Below are 21917 nucleotides of genomic sequence, written 5' to 3'. Positions count from 1 at the left end.
AATTGTGCAGTTTCACAAAGCTTTGGTCTCATGAACTCGCAACAGTGGCAGTGTGATTTGCAATATTTTACAGAGCATTTGTACCAGAGATCCAACAGCTGAACCTGTGGCCTGTTTCACAAGCTGTAGCCAAATCTGTTTTTCACTTATAGTACAAAATTTAACTTCACCCTAACACGAGGTAAATTAGTTAGCAGTAGTCCAATTAAATAAAATATTGAACCTGTTTTTAGCACAGGAGTCTTAAATGTTTCAGACGAATACCTGTTGCAATTAAGTGGCCTTTGTAAAATTATCTTAAACTAAATTTGGGTCTAAAAATTTCGGACCAGTTATTGGGCCATAGCCATTATTTGAACCTGACTCCTGGTTGTCAGTTCACAAATTTTTGGAGAGACTGACTCCCAGCTTGTCTTGTGATGTCAATTAGTCTATTTCTGGTCCAGGTTAGTTCTGATGTGAACAGGGCTTTAGAAGTTGCACATCAACAAACATTAGAGGTAGGAAGAATAAAATTCTTGATTTATCAAATAAAACTTTCTTTTTCCAATCACTGGTATTAGAATTTAAAATTTGAATGCAAACTTAGATTGAAATAATTTAGTTTGTAGGTACAGTGGCATGTCTGTTCAAAGTATGAAAGTTCATGCTTTTTTGGTCAACTTTGCATTTTTGTAACTAGCTTTGATTAGTCATGAGAGAGGTCTTGGCAATTTTAATTAAAGTCACACAAAACTTTGTATTGGATCACAGATTTGGGGATTGGTAATATTTCTACCATACGAATGAGAAAAAGGTTTTCCTATGGAGACCCTGAGCACAGTTTAACAGAAGAATCTCCAACTGAACAATTATCTTCATTTTTAAGCAATTTACTTTACTTTTAGGCAGTATAAATATGCACTAGAAGAATTTTAAGATGACGCAGTATTTTGTTTAAGATATTTCCTATGATGATTTATTGAAACATCATGGATGTATGCATTCTGCCTCAAGTACTTTGATTTTATTGTCTTAAAAGTATGACCAAATTTTGTCCATTATGCCAAAAAGTTCTTATCCTGTATGCTTTGAGATAGATCATATCTTGCACTAATCAAAACCACATAAATGTTCCCATATTAGGTTAAGGCCATCACAAACCTCAGGTTAAATTGTAGCCAATTTCACTTCAAATTCTGATTAAAATATATTCTCTTTATTATCATTGTCTCTGTGATATCATTACTTCAAGATTTAGTTGATTTAAGTTGACCAGATTATTGAGATTTTTTTATGTGCACTTTGTTTTATACTTAGAATATTCAAAGATGTAGTGTGTGTTCAGAGTGAATTTTTCCCCTGAAGAGATACCTGAACATATCTCTAGTGTTGATTAATTCTGTTCTCCAGATGTGCCTTTAATTCCAAAATTCAGTCTGCTTTCTATTTATTTTATTTATTATTATTATTATTTATTTTTTTTTTTTGGAAGGGGGGGTTAATTTGTTTCAATACGCAATTATCAAATTCTTTTATTCTTCAGTTATGTTAGTGACAGTGGACTCAAATTATCCAGGTATTTTATTTTCCAACTGAGGTGTAAATTTACCAATGTTTTTTTTCTTTTGTTTTTTATTTTTCATAGTTTTGATACAGTACATTAAACAATTTTGATGAGACATTATCCACATAATTATATGATTAGATATCAATTGACATTACAGTAAAACTTGGCACCAGGGGCTGAAGCTACGAAAACCCAGCTGGGGTAAGAAGCAGAAAGAAAAGGGTGGAAGTCTGGACCGTAGGCTTTTCACAAGACCCAAAGATACTCAGCAAGCTGTTAAGGTACAAGGCTTCCACAGTGTACGTTTGGTTTGCTTTTCACGTTTCCTTCCTTTTGTGCAAGTAAGGCTGTTTTCACATCGTGCATTACATATCTAAATTGAAATACTTATAGAAGTTGCCAGCTTTAGGCTTGCTATTAGATAAGAAAGTACACACACACAACACGCGCACACACACACACACGCGTGCACTCTCACACATGCTCACACACATAAACACACTCAAAACAGCCCTTTAATGGGATTAATTTTGTTTGGTCCAAATAGTTGGAGGCAAATGAGGCAAAAGAATTTTTAAAAGCCCAAAACATATGTAATAGTGTTTGTACCATGTAGTCTGTGCTCTGATGTCAATACATGTAGCACATGATGTGAAAAGAGCCTAGCTGTGTCCAGGGCTCCGTAACTCGAAAGCATCGCGAATAGCGATATCACCTTTTATTTCGAGGCTATTATATGGGGCAAGTAAATCCCGAGTTATGGAATAGAGACACTTGCGCTCGGTCACAATTCGTGATGCTTTCAGCCAAGGCCCTAGGCCTGCAACCAATGTTGCTAGCTCAGAAGTACAGTTTATTATTTAGATTTACTTGTGTTCCTATAAACCTGTGTGTTTTATGAAGGCATGTTCACTTCAGGACCACATTTCACTAAACTGAAGTCGAAAATTTGGTCCAAGTTTATCAAAAACCATCTACTTTCATTCAGGAGAAATCAGTAGCCTGTTTGAATGAAAATAATGTGGCCTTTTCACAAGACATCCTATTAACATGATTCACACTGACTTAAGTTGACTGGAAACAGAACTTGGGTTAAACCTGATGTAAACATGCCTTTTGACTCTTGAAACCCCTGGCAAGTAACATTTTGTTACCCTGTTATCATTTTTCTGTCACCAATTCACCTAAAATACCTCGCTCTTTAAATATGAATTTTTATGTACAGACAAAGTGTATCTGCACATTTAGCCATCACCTGCATCTGTTGTCATCGGTGTTATCATCTGCGTGTGGCTATACACTGTTCACTTTTAATGCAATTCAAGGAAGACTGTGTGACTTATTATCCTTAAACTGTTGTTATCATTGTATCTCCATAGTTTTTCTAGGATTAGTGTTGCAATACTATCGTGGTCTTATGTCCATTATAATTTTATCTGCATGCTTTTTCTGTTGGTGTTGCCTTCAACAGGTTCCCAGTTCCACAATATAGCAGCCCACCAATTGTATGCATGTTTCCCATTCATTTTCAGATATCTTGCAGGCAAGACTATCCATTACATAACTCAAAAAAAAAAATATATATATATCATTTTTTTAATTTTCAAATTTCTGTATTGTTGGTTTTCTTTCCTTTTTCGTGTTTAACTTCAAAATTTACAAAAAAGGGAAATTATTCCAACATCTTCTTGTAATTGATTTATATATGTAAACCAATTAAGCCATATGGCATTTCACATCTTTAATTCTTGTTATACAGCTCCTAAATCCAGACTTCATGTATGAAATTCCACCGAGTTTTAACCAGCCTCTGTGTGACGTCACGGTTCGAAAAGGCGATGCTGCCCTGTTCACATGTCAGGTGTGTGGCCGTCCCTGGCCAGTGGTCACTTGGAAAGGCCCAGATCACAATATTTTGTCCCCTTCTGCTGATACCACAATTAGTTATGATGATGAGGGCAATGCTTCACTCAAGGTATCTACAATACCCTTGCTGTTGTATTACTTAATATTTTACTTATGAACACTTTACTTAATTTTTTGGCAGTTTTATATCCCAAAAAAAACCCAGCTCTTCATAAAAAGCCTCATAAGTTTTCAAGTGCTTAAACTGAAAAGCCCCCAAAAAGCTTGATATTCTTTCATGTATGAAGTCCTCTATTTCTAACAGTAAGAATTGTTATGGATGTAATAGTTGTCATTGATATTCTTGTTTCACAGCTCCATCGTGTAACAACTCAGCAGAGTGGAGAGTATACCTGTGTTGTCAGCAGTGAGGTGGGCTCTGAAGTTAGCATAGCACAACTCACTGTTTTAGGTAAGAACCACCAGGTGGCAGGTTTGAGTTGAGGTCAGAGGTCGCAACAAAACCCAAATTTCAAGCACCACCAGATGGTAGTTACATGTATGTATTTTGTTATTGTTGTTGTATGCAGCTGGTTGGAAGAGCTAGATTGTGTTTGGCTCCTTGTGAGATGTGGGAATGTGGTGGTTGAGCATATAAGTTGTGGTAAATGATCCAGGTTGTGTTAAGATTTTGATAGGTGTTCCTTGAACATATTTCTGGTAGTGTATGATTTTTGTTTTTTGTATGAAATATACTGTAAATTGATTGGTTAAAATACTGTTGTATTTTTCCAAATTATTGGTTCATTTGGAATACACAGAGATATTCCAGTTTACAGAGCTGTGTCATAGGCTCTCTTTTTGGCACCAGCTCTATAACTTAAATTTTGGCCATAGGCAAACTCATAGAATAAGATTCACTGCAGGTTGATATAGACCGGAATTGGATAAGCAACTATGGGATGACTAGTATTACCATGTTTTTATCTTCAGATGTGCCAGATCCCCCTGGAATGCCAGTGATTACCCTGCAGAAGGGAGCCTCTGTCCAGCTGGATTGGATGCCTCCACATGCCACAGGCAATGCTCCAGTACAGGGGTATACTGTGGAATTTACTGAACAAGGTAAATGGGATACAGACATGGTTGGTGATGTACCTGGCAATAGGTTTATACAGATATTTGGGTATTGTATTTATGCCTTTGCCCCCCCCCCCCCCCCCCCCCCCCCCCCCATATTGAGCTGCATGTGGACCTTTGGCGCTTGCATTTTCTGGTCCTCTTCCATCTCTTTTTAAAGATATATTCTGAAAATATTTCACAAATAAAAAAAGCTAATGTTCATGTTGTAAACATGAATGTTTTGTAAGTTTCTACCATACAAAAAGATCACCTGAAATGTATATCCTTTAAATTTAATTATACAGATTGATATCTATATTGATTCAGAAATATTGAAATAATTCAGCAATTGAAAAAAATGTGTAGTTGTTTGAAAAAATCCATTTCATCATATAATTTTATTTTTACCAAAAACCATTATTTTTCTCACTTTGAATGCCAATGCAATTACATGTTTATACCTATTATGCTATTACATGTTTATACCTATTAAAATTTTTTATATAGTTTGATTTAAGTTATAAATTTAAACCTGCTAGCAAATTATCAATTTTTTCATTAGTCACATTTATTCATCTTTAACCTTGAACATTTCTTTTTATCCTTCTTTGCTGTAACAGTTTTAAGTTAGTATCTACTATTTCTCTTTCTCAAACCCATGCATGTATCCTACCATGGTTCTATTTCAGGTGTCAATCTCTGGCAGGCTGCCACCCCATTCGTCCCCAGCACGCATCATGTGATCTCTGATCTCACTCTAGGCTCCACCTACCAGTTTCGCATCAGTGCCCATAATTCCATAGGGATCAGTGAGCCTGGCCCCCCCTCACAGCCTGTTACCATTAACGAATCAGGTTGGTGTGCTATGAACACTGGGTCTTTAATCAAAAACAAAGACACAATTTTAAATTAAATTATGTCTTATCAGACCAATTGAATTCAAAGTAAATTTAACCATTACTTCAAGAGGAAAGCCTCTTCTAAAAGGTTTCTCTAATTTTGAGTTTTAGACATGGACAAAATCAAAACACAGCCTGTAATGAAATTGGCGTTTTTATCAAGTTTTAACTTGTTTTGTAGGTACAAGTAAAGTTTGTCATAAATTGTTTTATTTTATTTATTTTCTTACTCATTGGTACACTTTGATATGTCTCGGTCATAAAAATAAGTTCCAGTAGGTGGTAACTCAAAAATTTAAAAAAAGAAAAAAAAAATTATAGGATACATAAGTCAGATGTAGATGGGGTGCAATAGTACCTCTAAATCTGGTCACTACAGTACTAGTTCAAACAATTCAAACAATGTAATGTCTGACCAAATTAATTAATTTCTAAATATTTTTTCTCGGTGCAAACACCTAGAACATATGTCAAAGCCATGTGACTGATTTTTTCTTGTTTTGATTTTTCGACCATATTGACGTATACTAAGTACCACTCTTCAGGGTATGAGGCTTATTTTCTTTAGAAAAATGTATTGATGTGCCTTTCCCAAAGCTTTACCCTGTAAGCTTTTTGTTGCTTCAGGCATCAGATCTGAGAAAGTGAACAAAGGAAGAAACCTTGCCCCTCCCAAAACCTCCATTGAAAGTTTTGTCTTTGATAACGCTGCACAAAAACTAACAACTTTTTTTAATATGGGTACATGAAAGTCAACCACAAACCTACAAGTGACAACTTCCTTCCACCTGTGCTGTGAGAAAGTACTGGATCAGTAATTTTTTGTTTATATTTGAAGACAGTTGATAACAGTTTCATTTTCATGTTTATCTTGCAGATTCTTCAACTCTAAAAGATGAGAGCATTACAGCAAAATGGAAAGCTACCTATGCAAAAGACTACACTGAATTGGGTGAACTTGCAAGGTAACTTCTTTACAGATTTATAAAACACTAACTGAATTAGCAACTTTAACAAGGCATCTTATTAACAATGCAGGTGATATTTTATGGTGTTCTTTTCTTCATCAATTCATTTATATCATTATTATTCATATCATTATTATGCAGTTGGGTTATGGAGGTTACAAAAACTGACAGTAGCAATAACTGATCACTTTTGACAGGCCAATGGAATTTGTTTAAAACAACTTCAAAATCATTAACTTTGGACCCAAAAGTTGCTACAGTATCAGTTGCAAACATTGTTCCACACATACACTGTATATATATCAACGCATTCATGAAGATAACACCAATCAACATGAATGGAACATGAAACGGGTTCCATTTTAATGCCTCTTAAATGGCATGTATGCATCTTGTTTTAGGGGCAGATTTTCTGTGGTAAAGAAATGTCTTCAGAAGTGTTCAGGGCGTGACGTGGCTGCGAAGTTCATCAGCAAGAAAAAACTAAGTAAACAGAATGCTGAGAATGAGTTCACCACTTTGATGGGTCTCCAGCATGTTCACCTATGCAGTGCCATGGACCTGTATGATACTTCTAAATACTTTGTTATCATTCTTGAGTTGTGAGTATTGATAATGTTTCTAATTCTGATTGCTAGACGGGCGATTTGTTTGTTTTTATGTAGATTAACCCTAAATGGTATATTCAAGCCATAAGACACAACTTTCTGAATTTTATTTGATTTCAGCAATAACACACAGATAAGGTTTTCTTAATACACCCTGATATAATTCCAGACCCTGGTCTGGTTATTGCCAGAGATTTCACAAGTGTGTTCTTTTTCTGAAAAAGTGGACCTTCCCCCTTATTTGACCTATTTGAAAAATGGCATAGAACCTAGATTAAATTTTGATACAGAGTGAACGTTTTCCATCCATAAGGACATCTCTTTCTAACCCCCTAAGCCTACTAGTACATGCCTGCAGACATGAACTCACTTGAACACAATGTGTTTCAGGCTGCCCAGTGGAAGGCTGTTTGATTACATCTGCAGTCGTCCCACCCTGGACGAGGTACAAGCAGCTTGTTATATTCGACAACTGCTGGATGTCATCCAGTACCTTCACAACTGTAGAATTGCACACCTGGACATCAAGGTAAGAGCTGGCTTAGCTGTCTTTAGCACCAAACATAGGGATGTCAAGGTAACATATTTTAAAGGCATACAATGCACATTACATGTTGCAAAATAGAAAAATAATAAATAGATAAATAAATAAATAAATAAATACAAAAATTCCTGGAAATTTCAACAATTTCCTTTAATTACTTTAACGTACACCCTTTCCAAAACTGTTGAGAAAATGATCTGCTGAGGTATATGCCCTTACTGCATCTTAACACATAATTTAACATGCTGATCCATTTAACAAATTCTTCAATTTGTAGCCTGAAAACCTCCTAGTAGACCTGACCAGTATGACACCACGGCTCAAGCTAATAGACCTTGGTGATGCCCACCACATCCACAACAGCTACTATGTCCACCAGCTAGTGGGCAGTCCAGAGTTTGCTGCCCCAGAGCTGGTCAAGGGGATCCCAGTGGGATTGCTGACAGATATATGGTATACTACCAACTCTGTTGTGTCATATTTTGAATGTAAAATATCTTAATATTGGGTAGAATACAAGGATGAGTCAATCGAATAGAGGACAGTGTTTACACACTGAGTTATGCTACATTGTAACTGTTTGAATCACCTGTTATTAGGTGAATACATGTACATGGTTAAAAAGTGTAGGAGTATACTTGATATAGGTAATAAAGTTAACATTAAGAATTTCAGGTTGCCTTGCTTACAAGCACATCGGAAAGTGCCCGTAACAATTGATTAAAACTAAAATCTAATACAATTTCACAATAACTTCATACTTAAAAGCTAAAACTTTTGGCTTTATTTTATAGGATTTGATTGTGTAAAAGATCCACTGTATTTGACAGGGGTGTCGGTGTGATTATCTACGTGATGTTGAGTGGAGTGTCGCCATATCTGGATGAGAGCCTGGAGGAAACGTGTTCCAATATAGTTCACAACGACTACTGTTTCCCAGAAGACTACTTTGAGGGAGTGTCTCAGGAGGCCAGGGATATCATCAAGTTGATGCTGGTCACTGATCTGAGGTAAGAAGTTATTCATTATTATCAGGTGTACAGCACTGTTTCAATTTCACAGATGATGTCTGCTTCAGGAAAATACTTAATAATACCATTATTCACCATATTTCTTTGTATTCATTGGTAGGGGATCCTGTCTATGCAACCAAAATGTACATATTAAAATGGCAAATGTTTAACCATCAGTTTCCAGCATGTCAGTCATTTTGCAGCATACTTTTATGGGAAGTAACTATGAACCTGTCTGTTGAAATTATTTTTTTACAGGCAAGTGTATATATATATATATATATATATAGAAGACAAAAATTGACAAAAGTATAGAGTCAGTCTAAAGGATTAACACAGTGAAACTGATTATATTTTATCTCTCTGGATTCAAACTTGCATCTCTTTTCCTCAGCCAAAGACCAACTGCTCAAACATGTCTTGAACATGCATGGGTAAAACGTGCCAGCACGCCAAGAAGCTCACCGAACAAATTCCATCAGATTTCTACTGACAGATTAGCAGATTTTCTGGAGCGCAGGAGACATCAGGTACTGTAGATAAAACAGGTTTTTATAAAGCTTTGCGTAAATGCTACTAGTAGAAGATTTAATAGTATTTAAAATAACAAGTCAACCACAGTTTTGGCAAAGACAAGTTTCCTGTAGTCTGTTGCAGAAAATAACTGGCAAAAAGACATTAATATTACAGTGTTGAAGGTAAGTTAATTTATGCCATGACTGACTCGTGGAACTAAAGGCCTACAAGTAAGTGCTGTAAGAAGCATACAGGCACAGTATGTTTGAGGGCCTTCCATCCTTATAAATCAGGTACAATACTTGTCACTTACTTGTAAGTAAATTCCTCGTTCAAACTATTGCTCATTTTTACATACTTGTAAATATGGTGTCACTATGAACTTTATCATAAAATGAAAGGCCCTAAATGGTACAGAATTGAGATGATTATTAATCTAATTCTGTGGCATAACTGTAGTTTTCGTAATCATGTCTTGCTACTGTGCAAACTTATGGTGCTATACATGTATATTTTCTTGGTTGAGGGTTTCCAAAGTTTACTTAATTGTCCATACTTGTCATTTTCTGCCTTTGCAACACTGGTTACTTTGCACCAGCACCATGCTTTGGGTTCTCCGACTGCAAATGTTTTCTGTGCCATTTCATCAGTGTAGAGGGTGTGGAGAGAAAAAAAATGCCACCTGTGAATCTGGGGCTGTCTTTTAGAAGCTTCTGTTTTTACAAGCCTTCAGAATTTATCCTAAATTTATCAATCCAATTTATGAAACCAGTCCAGTAATGAGAGAGTACTTTTGAGCATATGGCCCCTTTCTTTTTGCTCAGCGGCATGGTAGCTAATTGCTCCTGATGTCATCCCTGACCACTTGCAGTTGAAAAAGAAAATTTCAAAATAAATTTTCAGTTTTGCTTGGCTGATCAATGTGTTAACACTGTAGTTCCATTCAAGAATCAGAAATTTGGAACAGTGTCAAAAAAGGGCAGTTTTGGTAATTTTCTGCATGAGGTTATGCATTCAGTACCTGAACAAATTGATTGCATTACCTCGAGTAATGACTTTCACAGTGAACCTCAAATTCTAATGTGGTATTCTCTCAGCCCTTGGTACTCTTGTCAGAAAATGCCCTTTGTTCACCAATATCAGATGTCTTGGGTATTTGCAAACTGTGGTATTAACCACTACAGAGAATTTCAATGCTAAACGTGCTCTGTCTTGCTTGTTTTTTTTTTCCTTGCTGCTGTAGCAACTGGGTGAGCTTATGGATACAGAGGGTGAGTCGCTGGCACGCCTGCTGCTCTTCATGTTTCACGTGGTGTTTTTCCTGTATACTTGCTTGAACACGCTATACAGAGCTTTGCTTAGACTGGATTGAACATTCACCTGTGCACCACCTGCTGTACTAGAATCCTCACATAACTCTTCTCTTCTGATATATTGTTAGATTATCATGATTGCTTTGTTTAGTGTGCCCTATATCCATCTATGGTAATTACCCACAAAATTTTAACAAAAAAAGACGAATTGTGTTGAATTTTCCAAATCCTTGGTTATAGCTGTAAAGAATTATTGAAAGGAATTTAAGAAATAGTGTGGTTTGTGAGAGAAAGTTTATTTATTTATCTATTTTTGGTAACTTAAAAATTAAGACTTGAAAAATGAAATAAAGTCTGAGGAAGATGTTTGAAATTTGTGGGTTATTACCATGTGTAATAAGTTGTAATTTTGTATTGCTGTTGAGATCAAGTATTGAAGTACACTTTCTTTAGATGTACTGTATATTGTCAGATGTACATAATTAAGTATTAGTTATGTATGCACGTTGTTGTTGTTGTTTTTGATATAGAGGGATACATTTAACATATGCTCCAGTTTTGTTATTGCTGTACATGTTGTATTAGGTAAACTGCCAATGCAGAAAGAAAAGGTTGTAGGAGTATTACGAAATCTTTATGTAGAAGATCATTTCATTTTGATAAGGTCTTGCAACACCTTAATTTTAAAGAGAATTTTAATGGCCTTGTTGTTTGCATCTGTATGTAAATATGTTGTCGTGTGGGTGTTCAAAGGGAGCATCTCAACAGTCCAGAAGTCTGATTGGCCCAAATATGAAATTCCATCTGCTGAGGGAAGTATTCCTGTCTTCCTTTCAATTGTAATTCTGTTAGTAGGTGGTGAAACTGCACCAATGAAACCCTAAAAAACAGTATCAGACCAAATAAACTGCTGACTAAAGAAAGAGCCATCAAACCACATTTAGTGTATTGTATATTGGACTGTTGGGAATTAACCACCCAGTCCATACAAGGTTGCTAACATCTTAATACATGTAGTTCTCAGTATGGGTACATCTAGATCTATTGTGTATTTTCGTGTTACTGTTAGAAATCAAACAGTGTTGATAAAGAAAAGGGGGACTGAGGACTGAGATGTTTTGTTGGCAACCCTATTAAGTTATGGACATGCATGATTCTGTTTTCATTGTTTTGAGTAGACAGCAGATATGGTATAAAATTTAGATTTGCATGGATGCCATACTGGGGATACAGAGTCTGGCAAGGAATTTGTGAATGAAGGAAGTGTTCACAAATTTTACTTTTTTTCCCAAGGCAACTGTTTTGACTATTTTTTGCTGATGTTTATTATGTTTTCTCCCATTGATCACTGTGACTTTTGTTCACTCTGATAGATATAAGATAGATGTGCCTGTAGTTTTTTTTTTTTTTTAAATAAGACTGAAGACCTGTTTCAATAACAATGAGGATTCTCTTGTTAGTTCTCTGATTGTCTTCTTTTTTATTTGATAATTTTAACTGACAGAATTTTGGTGCATTTTTACCCTACTGAAAAAAATAACACTCCGATTGATTGATACACATATATATGATTCAGTCATAACTTGTTATTATTCTTTTTGAACCTAGCTCTTATATGTGACTAACCAAACTTTGTATTATTTCTATTTCAGTCGACTGATGCATGTGTGCTGCAGCCTCTCCTTCCCCACCACCATCTTTAGTGACATAGGACCCGACTAAATGACATGAACCATCTGGCACTGGAATTATTTCTTTGGTTGAAGGCGGCTTTACATTGGTGCTTTTGGTCACTTTATTTATCACCCGTCACATTGGCAATAAGATTCTCGAGAAGAATTCAAATTGCTTCATTTGTTTTGAATTGAAATGTTTTTGGTTATTTTACTGCTTTAATAACCATTTGACAATGTGTAGAAGTAGATTTGAGTTGTCTTGACAAATTTTGCTTTCTTCTTTTTTGCTGATTTTTGGAGCATTGGCCTTCCTTAATGCCAGGTTGTATTATAACATTTGCCTTTGATCAGAGCTTACTCTTATTATTTAAGTATACTATAAAGGTACTTTTGGAATCTCACTGTGGCCTGTAGGTTATCACCTAGTTATAACTGATATGTATAAATTCATTCACTTTCACTGTCATCTTGTACCATACTGAATGAGAAAATGTCTCCACTGCACTTGCAGCATATAAGGAGCAGTTAACTCAGTTAAGCAAAACCTTCTCAATGTTTTACATAGACACCATGGAGATCAATTTTCAGATTTCCTTTTATTATTTTTCAACATACACAATTTACACTAGTGTAAAAGCATGTCTCGTTCTTATATTTGTCAGTGGTGCTTTGAGAGTCAGAGTAGTCTACTAGTTGTATGTCTTTTTGTACATTATATGTCAAGTGCTTGTACATTGATGTGTCATTTTCCTGATTGACTTGAGGAAAAGGGATGATCTTTTTTCTTCATTTGTTGGATGCAAGTGCTCATTTAAAATGGCATTCTATTGTAAAACATCTCTACTCAATTTTATGGAATAACTGCCATTGAAGCATATGTATTTGTCTCTAAATATGGAACTTAATAGAAAGTTTCATTACATTAGAAATGTAACATCAGGCACCGTGTATAATATCACGTATCAAATTTGCAAACATTGTTTTGCAGACTATGTATATGACTTGCATTTTAAACTAAATTTCTTTAGATAAAAGTAATATGTGGAAAAATGTACAGTTTTTTTTTCTTTTTATGAGAAATATATTAGAAGTATCAATATTGAATATAATCATACCATTCGAAAAATTAGAATATATCTTAAGTCATATTTATTTTGCTGTGCACTTGCCATCTAATAAGTGAGAGCCATTGAGATATTCACAGGTGTTCTTAATTTATGACCATTGTACAGTTTTGTAAAAGCTGATTTTGTTAGAAGGTAGTAGATGTTGAATATGTGCCATAAAAATCATAATATTTAAGGTGTAATTGTACATGAAGTTTAAATTATTCCTTTATACCCAATAGAAATGCTTGCATACACCCACCTTTCTTTCTGGTAATTTCTTTGAGATTGTAGACCGTTTTAAAACATTGGATTGCACAAGGATCTTGCTTTCCTCTGACATTAGCTTTAGGGTGTAGAGAAGGACACTCAACAGGGTAATTATACTACTTGACCACCAAGATACCGTCTTATTTCTTTAGATGTAATGGCCAGTATGCTGTTGAGGAAATCGGCGTTCCAAAAGCATGGGTTCTAGAGATCATGTTGTACAGATATATTGAATTTCCCAGTTTTCAAACATCCATGGCATCTCTATGGAGTGTGATGCATTTCACTTATTTATTGGTGTGCAATCTGATACATGTTATTTTGATCAATAAATAAAAATCATTTACCTGTTTTTCTTTTGTGCTAAAAGCTTTTCTGTTGTACATGACCATATCTAAGTTATCTTTTTGGCTAGTTTAAGTTTTTTCTTAGATGTAACTAGATGAACGGGCACAGTATTCTTTTTGTGATTACTGAAAGAGTTATCAATTTTAGAAATAGTGGATAAAATACTACACTCTAGAGAAACCAGACGGTAAATTGTAACTTATATATTTTATTTCCTATGCTAGTACAGATTTCAAAATAAGAAACCCTTCAACCAGAAAGGTAAGAAGAGACTAATTATTGCAATAATTTCAATACAAAAATATGAAGCAATTGGGTATATTGCAATAGATTTTTTAAAGAATAAATATATAATTTTATGTGTTTAAAGCATGTGTGGGACAGAAAGCCCCTTTTATCTACAAAAAATGTAGTTGTGAAGATATATAATATATCTTGGCATAAATGAGTTGACTGCCTATAAATTATTGAGACAGTACAGAAAAAAAGAAAAAATCCTTTTAGATATAAAAAAGTATAAACTCCAACACAAGACTTCTTTTTCAAGCAGTATACATCAAAACAACTGATGTCCGATGTGCTTGGAAAGTTTGTGGCATCAAATTGGTGGAAAGGTTGCACTAACATGACCCTGTGATAACAATATATCCATCTATTATGTCTGTAACTATGTCCCTTGGTATACAAAACTTATCAGCTCCAAAAGAATTGTAAAAAGAAAATGGTTAACAAAAAAGGGAACCCTGTTTGAAAACATGGAAAAGACCATAAATGGCTTTACAGTAAGCACTTCTATAAACTGATTCAGCATCTTATACTTAATACTATAAGAACAGTAAATATCATTTAAATCCACACTTCAGAAGTTGACTACACTTCAGCCAGTTTGTACAAGAATGAGCATATCACAAACAGATCATTTGCTTCATTACACAGAACCACTAGTATTAATTCTAATAAGAAACGCCCAGATAGTTTTGACATGTAATAATGCTTGTATAAGTAATACAAGACTAATGCTATTGTCTCCAAGATGTAACATTACAAAATTGTTTGGCAGATTTTGAAATGCCTCCCTTCAATACAGATAACGGATGCAACCAAGCCATCAGCACTTATTTCAAATTGTCAGAATGAAAACCAATCACAAATCCTCCGTAATGCTGAATTGTTCATGTAACAAAAATACTTCCACAGCTTGCTTTACTGAATAGTTAAAAAAGAAACAATTGTCGTTTCCCACCATAAAGCAATCTGGAATGGCTAATAAAAAGTCTCATTTGTTTCTAATAACAACAACTTTGGATGGAACAGTTTGTGGTGGTTTTTACAATAATCATCATCAGCAGGGATTGTGTTACTTTATGGACTGCCTTCCACACATACTTCTAATATTATTATAAAATACAATGGAGATATGCCAGATGATGTGCAAATGGTGGGTTAATGTGACTTCTACACTAAAGTTTTCAATATAAAGATATACTGAGAGCATCCTTGCAAAGAATTATTTTCTAATTCATTAATCATTTTTAACAACTTATGCAATATTTAATCTACTTGTATAACATATTAGCCAAATGGCAATAATCTATTCAATAATTTGTTCTATTACAAAATACACTGTCTATAGAGTAATAAAATCTGTAAAATGAAAAACTCTGTCCAAAAGCTACAAAAGGCCTATAGTCTGACTGCACAGTGAGGTTGAAGTTAGAAAAGCTTGTGCTGCTTCTTCAGCTGAGCCTGTTTCCACACTGGCAATTCCATGAAATTCTGATAGTTCATGCCAAAGGTACTCTGAAACACTTCCTCAGTCAGGTATATCTGAAATTTATAATAACAAATTTATAATAACAAACATTTTCACAGTAATTTTCTGAATGTTATATCTCAGAGTTTCACATTTATTCACGTCTATTCCTTTTTTTTTTTCTTTTGTGTATTTTGAAATTGAGCTTATATAAATTAGAAATGTAGACGATTGTCGTCCAACCATTGTCCTGTAGAGTAATTATGAGCATTTCAAGTGATGGTCATGTTCTGTCCAAGCCAAGCTCAGGACTCTCTTCAATGTACTCTACCAGGACACTCACCTCTTTGGACGCAGCCTCCACACCCTCTGGTAGCCCCTCGCCCTCCTTACACTGGAGTTGCTCTAGGGAGTACTTGGGAACATCACTGAAGTTTGTGCTGCCATTCATGTTACTCTGAAACAGATTCAAGAATCGCCTGCTGGTAACTAGAAATATTTCCAATGGGTCTGTCAAAGATAAATATCTAGCGGCTAGATCTTTAAACTATAAATGCCATGCGTGTTAAATCTTGGTGAGGTTTGTAATGAATTATTGTGAGTGTTACACCCATTAACCAGACTCACCATTTCTTGATATCCTACTGTTTTATCTTGTTACTTTATGTTAACTTTCTGTGTATTTACACAACATATCTGTGTTTAAGCAAATAATTTGTTTCCATTTTAGACAAAAACAAGGATGTCTTGAGATCCTATTTGCCCTGTCATCTGTACATACCTGGTCAACAGACTTAACACCAACATTTTCTGCTCCTAGCTCTGCCTTCAACTCTTCAAATGTTTTGCCCTTCTGTAGATAGATAAAAAAGCAAGGTGTAATTCTTAAAAACTAAGATGGATATCTAAAAACTTCCATTAAGTGATAAATATACACTGTCATTCTGTAGATAATTCCCAATCTGACCACTATACCACCTTGCAATCAGTGAGTGTCTACTCACATAAGTCTGAAGGCCTTTGACCAATTGGCCATGAGCTAATGGTGAGAAAAAAAATTAACTTGTGCTGAATATTTATAATGAATAAACTTTTCATAAATTCATTCACATTTTAATAGCAACTCTCTTTATACTGTATTCACTTATTTTTTAAAATTCTTTATATGATCTCATTTCTATTAGTTATCCCTATTTTGAATTAAAATAAAATTTCAAATTGTTCAATTTCTTTAACGCATGTTGATCTCTTACATGTAGAAAGCTCTCTTCACATACAGGTACCACAATTATGCACCTGTTACTTTCATTCAATTCTCCTCATTTCCCAACCAACGTTTTACAAGTCTAAACAATAAATACACATTGCCTACTCACACTCCACATATCTTTGTCCCAAGTGCCAAAGAACCCTGTAAAATTTGGAGGTTCAAAACCTTGCTTTATTTTCAACACTGGTGTATCTGGATCACGGCCTGTAGGGTCTGTATTAATATATTCCTGGAAAATTGAGAAAATACAAGGAAATACCTGAAATACTGCAGAAAATTAAACAGCCCTAAAAACTTTATCAAAACCATAAACAAGCTTATAATTTATCTATTCATTTTTATATCATTCTGTTATTATTTCACCATTATTATTATTCTTTCTTTTTATGTACAGACACAGATGTGTCTGTACATATTGCCATCACCTGCGTCTGTCGTCGCCGATGCCGATGCCGATGGCGATGCCGATGCCGATGCCGTCGCCGGCGCCGTGCACTTTCCTTGTAAACACGATAAGTGGAAGGCAGTTTCACTTTTTGGCTTAATATTTACAGAGCTGATGAATATTCATAAAACGCAGGTCAAGTTCGAAAATCAGCATGATCGGGCCATTTTAAGGGAAGTTATGCTGTTTTTTCACTTTTTTCAGCATATATGCAACCCTGTAAACACATTTTAAGGAAAACCTTTAGGCCTGTTGTCATGAAACTCACAGTAGTGGTCAATCTTACTAAAATGGAGGTTGAGTTCAAAAATCAGCATAATCGGGGCATTATTTTAGAAGTTATGCTGTTTTTTCACATTTCCTCAGATTCAACTCTTAGGCATGTTAACAGTTTCATTATTGAACTAATAAGATACGTAAAAGTGTTTGTTTGACATTTCCTGCATCTTTACAACATTGTTAGTTGATTATGTAAAAATGATGGTAAACTTGTTATCGTGTATTGTGTAATAAAGTGTCAAAAATGGAAATAAACTCATATCATTGCAGTTTGTCAGATTTAATCATTCACTATGTTCAGAATCTCAGAATGGAGGAAATTAGACATTTAACACTATTCTATTGATATTTTCCCCATCTCATCAATTTTCTTAGTTGATCATATAAAAATTGCAGTAAACTGTTTATTTTGTTTTATGTTAAAAAAAGTGTTAAAAATGGAAATAAACCCATGTCAGAACAGTGCTGTCTTGTTTCACATTTCCTCAGATTCAATTCTTAGGCATGTTAACAGTCTCATTATTTAACTAATAAGACATGTTTAAGTGTTTGGTTGACATTTCCTGTATCTTTACAACATTATTAGTTGATTATGTAAAACTGATGGTAAACTTGTTATCATGTATTGTGTAATAAAGTTTCAAAAATGGAAATAAACTCATATCATTGCAGTTTGTCAGATGCAATCATTCACTATGTTTAGAATCTCAGAATGGAGGAAATTGGACATTTAACTCTGTTGTATTTATATTTTTCCCATCTCATCAATTTTCTTAGTTGATCATATAAAGATGGCAATAACCTGTTAATTTTGTTTTATGTTTAAAAAATTGTTAAAAATGGAAAAAAAAAACATTTCAGAACAGTGCTGTCTTGTTTACATTTTGGCATTTTCAAGTTGTGACTTTGAAGTTCCATATGGGCCTGAAGACCTTTGCTAGTCACATTTTCTGAATATCCATGATACTAATATTTTATTATTAAAATTGATGGTCATTATGCTGTTAAACATAATGTAATATTGCATCAAAATTTGAAAAAAAAAACTGTTTTGGGCACTGCTCCCATGATGACCATTTAAGAAAAACAATGTCACTTACTGTTCTCAAACAGTACAGTAAATATGTACAGATGTGTCTGTACATATTGCCATCACCTGTATCTGCCGTCGCCGCCGTCACTGTCGCCAGCGCTGGCGCCGTGCACTTTCATTGTAAACATGATAAGTGGAAGGCAGTTTTACTTTTTGGCTGTATGTTTACCAAGCTGATGAATATTCATAAAACGCAGGTCAAGTTTGAAAATCAGCATGATCGGGCCATTATTGTAGAAGTTATGCTGTTTTTTCACTTTTCAGCATATATGCAACCCTGTAAACACATTTTAAGGAAAACCGTTAGGCCTGTTGTCATGAAACTCACAGGAGTAATCAGTCTTATAAAAACGCAGGTCAAGTTCGAAAATCAGCATGATCGGGCCACTGTTTTAGTAGTTATGCTGTTTTTTCATTTTTCAGCATATATGCAACACTGTAAACACAATATAAGAAAAACAGATGGGCCAATTGTCATGAAACTCACAGGAGTGGTCATTCCTGCTAAAACGCAGGTTGAGTTCAAAAATCAGCTTAATCGGGCCATTATTTCAAAGAAATGCCGTTTTTTCACATTTCCTCAGATTCATTTCTTAGGCATGTTAACAGTTTCATTATTTAATTAATAAGATATGTAAAAGTGTTTGTTTGGCATTTCCTGCATCTTTACAACATTATTAGTTGATTATGTAAAAATGATGGTAAACTTGTTATCGTGTATTGTGTAATAAAGTTTCAAAAATGGAAATAAACTCATATCATTGCAGTTTGTCAAATTCAATCATTAAAATTTTGCATCAGAAATGACAGTAGCCTATTTTGTGCATAGTTATTTCCTGTTTTTTGTCTGTACATTTGACAGCTTTGCTGCCTTGTTTGGTATTTTGACTTGATTTAGAGTGCATATGTGCATGTATAGGTATTTACATGCATGTCCAAATATAGGAATATATATGCGTACATTAGATGATTTGTGTCTGCTCAAATGCTTGTTACAGTAAATATTTGCACATGCAAGTAAAAATTATAATACAAATTCAAAACATTGCCTTACAAATGCAGCCTTTTCAGCTTGTGTCTTCTCTTCTTTATTGGCTCCCTCTCCCACCCATATAAACACATTCTGCTGGGCATCCAGCAACATGACATCATCAGTCACAAGATCTTGCTGTAATACAATTTGTGCAAAAACCATAATATAACTTGCCTGTTTAATGCCAAATACATCATGCACTATTTAATAACATATGTACTTAACAACAATACCTAAAATGAAAACTTGTGAGTAAAAATGGTCGCTAACAAGCAATGATTGTTGATTAATAAAGTATTTGCCTTAAACATAATGACATTAATATAATTTTCAACATTACAATAAAGAAAAATAGTTTTAACAAAGAAAACCATGCTTCCTCAATTGCAGGAACTTACTTGAGTGAAATCGGTAATTTCTTCCATAATGAACCTGCCTGATGCATTAGAGCACTGAAATAGTCTAGGAGGACGATCTATATCTGGTTCCTAAAGACAAAATAATATCACATTGACAACATAAGACTGTTAAGATTTCAATTAAGTCATGCTGTATACTCAATCTAAATATTCCCATAGATAGCAAGGATACTGAATGATTGAAGAACAAAAATTAATGACACATTTTGCTACCAAAATACCATAAACTACACAAAAGTTATAATGACAAACCTGAAGTATCTTATCACTGGAATAAGCCTCTTGACCTCCAATGGCTTTCCAGAAATCGGGTTTTTCAGTCCCCTCAAATACCAGGATAGGCTCCCTGGGAGATATTTTGGAGACATGTTTGGCCATCTCTCGCTCATCACCAGTGCTTCCCTAGATAAAGAAATGTATTTTTTTTTCCTTTTTTCATCATAAAAGCACTAAAATAAAAAAAAAATTAAGCAAATCTTAAAAAGCAAAGGTAATTGTTGAATTAATTGCCATTTTACAATTCAACAAGTTATGCATTTTAGTTGTTATTTTCCTAAGACCCTGTTCATCTTTTAATCAAGTTTACTCTGATAATGATCTATGATGCAAATAATGTAAAAGTGGGGTATTAGTCAGACAACTATCCAGCTGTCTTTTGGACTCCCTATATTTCAATTTTGGATGACCATTTTTTCAAACTTGTATATACATTTATATATGTTGTAACATGTGGAGACTTGATGGTCTGCAGAGCAAAAAAATTAATTTTGCTACTGAACTCTACCTTGCCACACCAGATATATACTGCTCCCTTTTGGAAAAGAACAAAGACATCATTGGAATTCAAAGAGGCTGCTCTTAAATCAACCTGAAAGGAAAAAGAAACTTCTGTTTGAAAACTACACAATAACTTTTGGTTTACAACTGCAGTCACTGATCTCCCTTTAAATTTCAGGCCTGTCAGAAAGTTTTCCTTTAAATTTGTTGCAAATTTGCTTAAATAATTTTTTCCATGTAATGTGTTTTGTTACAAGTTTTCAAGAATCTAAATACTTTTTTGCAAACTTAAGATGCTCTTACAAATTTGCAGGCAAATTACAGCAACAATTTTTTTTTTACTATTTACTTGTAGAGACTTTTTACAGCAAAGTAAATAGTTTGCGGCAAATTTGCAGCAACTTTTTTCATTTTGCTAGGTACTATATTCCCCACTAAAGTAAGGGTGGTAGGAGATTATGATGGTATATGTATACCTGTATAGCCTTGGTGTTGGCGGGTGATGTCCCTCGGACTTGCAATAAGTAGGAGTCTCCAGGTCCATCATTTCCTCCTGTCTGGCCCCAGCCTGCTTTCCCTCCCTAACACACAGAAATACACACATTTTTATGAGACAGTGTAGAAACCTTGTTGTTATATGTCTTTAAATTTGGTCCTTAAATTTAAACTTGCCTGTCTCCTGTTGACCACAACGGCCGTGTATCAAAATAAAGTATGTGTTGAACTAATTGTGCCATGTTAAAACATTTTAGACTCTTTTAGATGTAAAAATGACATAATTTCACTTAAACTACCCCCAATGTTGTTATCTAATATGATGAAACTATATAATATCAGTTTAATATCATGGAAGAATTTTACCCAAATGCAATTTTACCGAAAATATAATCATTCTCCCTTTGAACATGGCCATGAAATGTGGTGGTTCTTTGTTCTGTACAACACGGATCTAAAAAAAGAACACATTATTGAGATATAACTCCACTTTGTATTCAAGAAGTTACGTAATGCCAGGATTGACATGTCATGAATTATTCAAATAGCACTGAACTTAATTCATCATTGGACAGA

At 34.5% G+C, this 21917-nt stretch overlaps 2 protein-coding genes across 16 annotated transcripts in view; one reads left to right on the top strand and one right to left on the bottom strand.

The window, feature by feature from the left end:
* The window catches only part of LOC106171051 (kalirin), a 141928-nt gene extending 128147 nt beyond the window's left edge, over positions 1 to 13781 (top strand). For 5 of the 13 annotated variants that reach the window (XM_087005447.1, XM_087005446.1, XM_087005443.1 and 2 more), the window contains 13 exons: positions 1526 to 1558; positions 1707 to 1848; positions 3309 to 3524; positions 3770 to 3866; positions 4388 to 4519; positions 5206 to 5370; positions 6293 to 6380; positions 6785 to 6985; positions 7382 to 7520; positions 7813 to 7988; positions 8366 to 8545; positions 8943 to 9078; positions 12030 to 13781. In XM_087005447.1, the coding sequence (XP_086861573.1) occupies positions 1526 to 1558; positions 1707 to 1848; positions 3309 to 3524; positions 3770 to 3866; positions 4388 to 4519; positions 5206 to 5370; positions 6293 to 6380; positions 6785 to 6985; positions 7382 to 7520; positions 7813 to 7988; positions 8366 to 8545; positions 8943 to 9078; positions 12030 to 12080 (1756 nt within the window). In that variant the 3' untranslated portion in view covers positions 12081 to 13781. Of the gene's footprint in view, positions 1 to 1525; positions 1559 to 1706; positions 1849 to 3308; positions 3525 to 3769; positions 3867 to 4387; positions 4520 to 5205; positions 5371 to 6292; positions 6381 to 6784; positions 6986 to 7381; positions 7521 to 7812; positions 7989 to 8365; positions 8546 to 8942; positions 9079 to 10307; positions 10336 to 12029 lie in introns of all 13 variants that reach the window. The other 8 variants (XM_087005453.1, XM_087005448.1, XM_087005452.1 and 5 more) reach the window with 6 other exon arrangements.
* Positions 13782 to 13969: 188 nt separating this feature from the next.
* LOC106171103 (advillin) overlaps positions 13970 to 21917 on the bottom strand; it is a 32316-nt gene continuing 24368 nt past the window's right edge. For all 3 annotated transcript variants that reach the window (XM_087005455.1, XM_087005457.1, XM_087005456.1), the window contains 10 exons: positions 21724 to 21795; positions 21323 to 21427; positions 20854 to 20937; positions 20322 to 20471; positions 20049 to 20138; positions 19672 to 19785; positions 16907 to 17029; positions 16312 to 16383; positions 15874 to 15987; positions 13970 to 15604 (listed from right to left, as the gene is read on the bottom strand). In XM_087005455.1, coding sequence (XP_086861581.1) covers positions 15491 to 15604; positions 15874 to 15987; positions 16312 to 16383; positions 16907 to 17029; positions 19672 to 19785; positions 20049 to 20138; positions 20322 to 20471; positions 20854 to 20937; positions 21323 to 21427; positions 21724 to 21795 — 1038 coding nt within the window. In that variant the 3' untranslated portion in view covers positions 13970 to 15490. The remainder of the gene's footprint in view (positions 15605 to 15873; positions 15988 to 16311; positions 16384 to 16906; positions 17030 to 19671; positions 19786 to 20048; positions 20139 to 20321; positions 20472 to 20853; positions 20938 to 21322; positions 21428 to 21723; positions 21796 to 21917) is intronic.

This window comes from Lingula anatina, chromosome 2, assembly GCF_051362555.1.
Source record: "Lingula anatina isolate TDL-2025a chromosome 2, LinAna3.0, whole genome shotgun sequence".
Classification (NCBI taxonomy): Eukaryota; Metazoa; Brachiopoda; class Lingulata; order Lingulida; family Lingulidae; genus Lingula; species Lingula anatina.
Note: the sequence above shows the minus strand (reverse complement) of the source record. Positions and strands in the feature narration are given on the sequence as shown.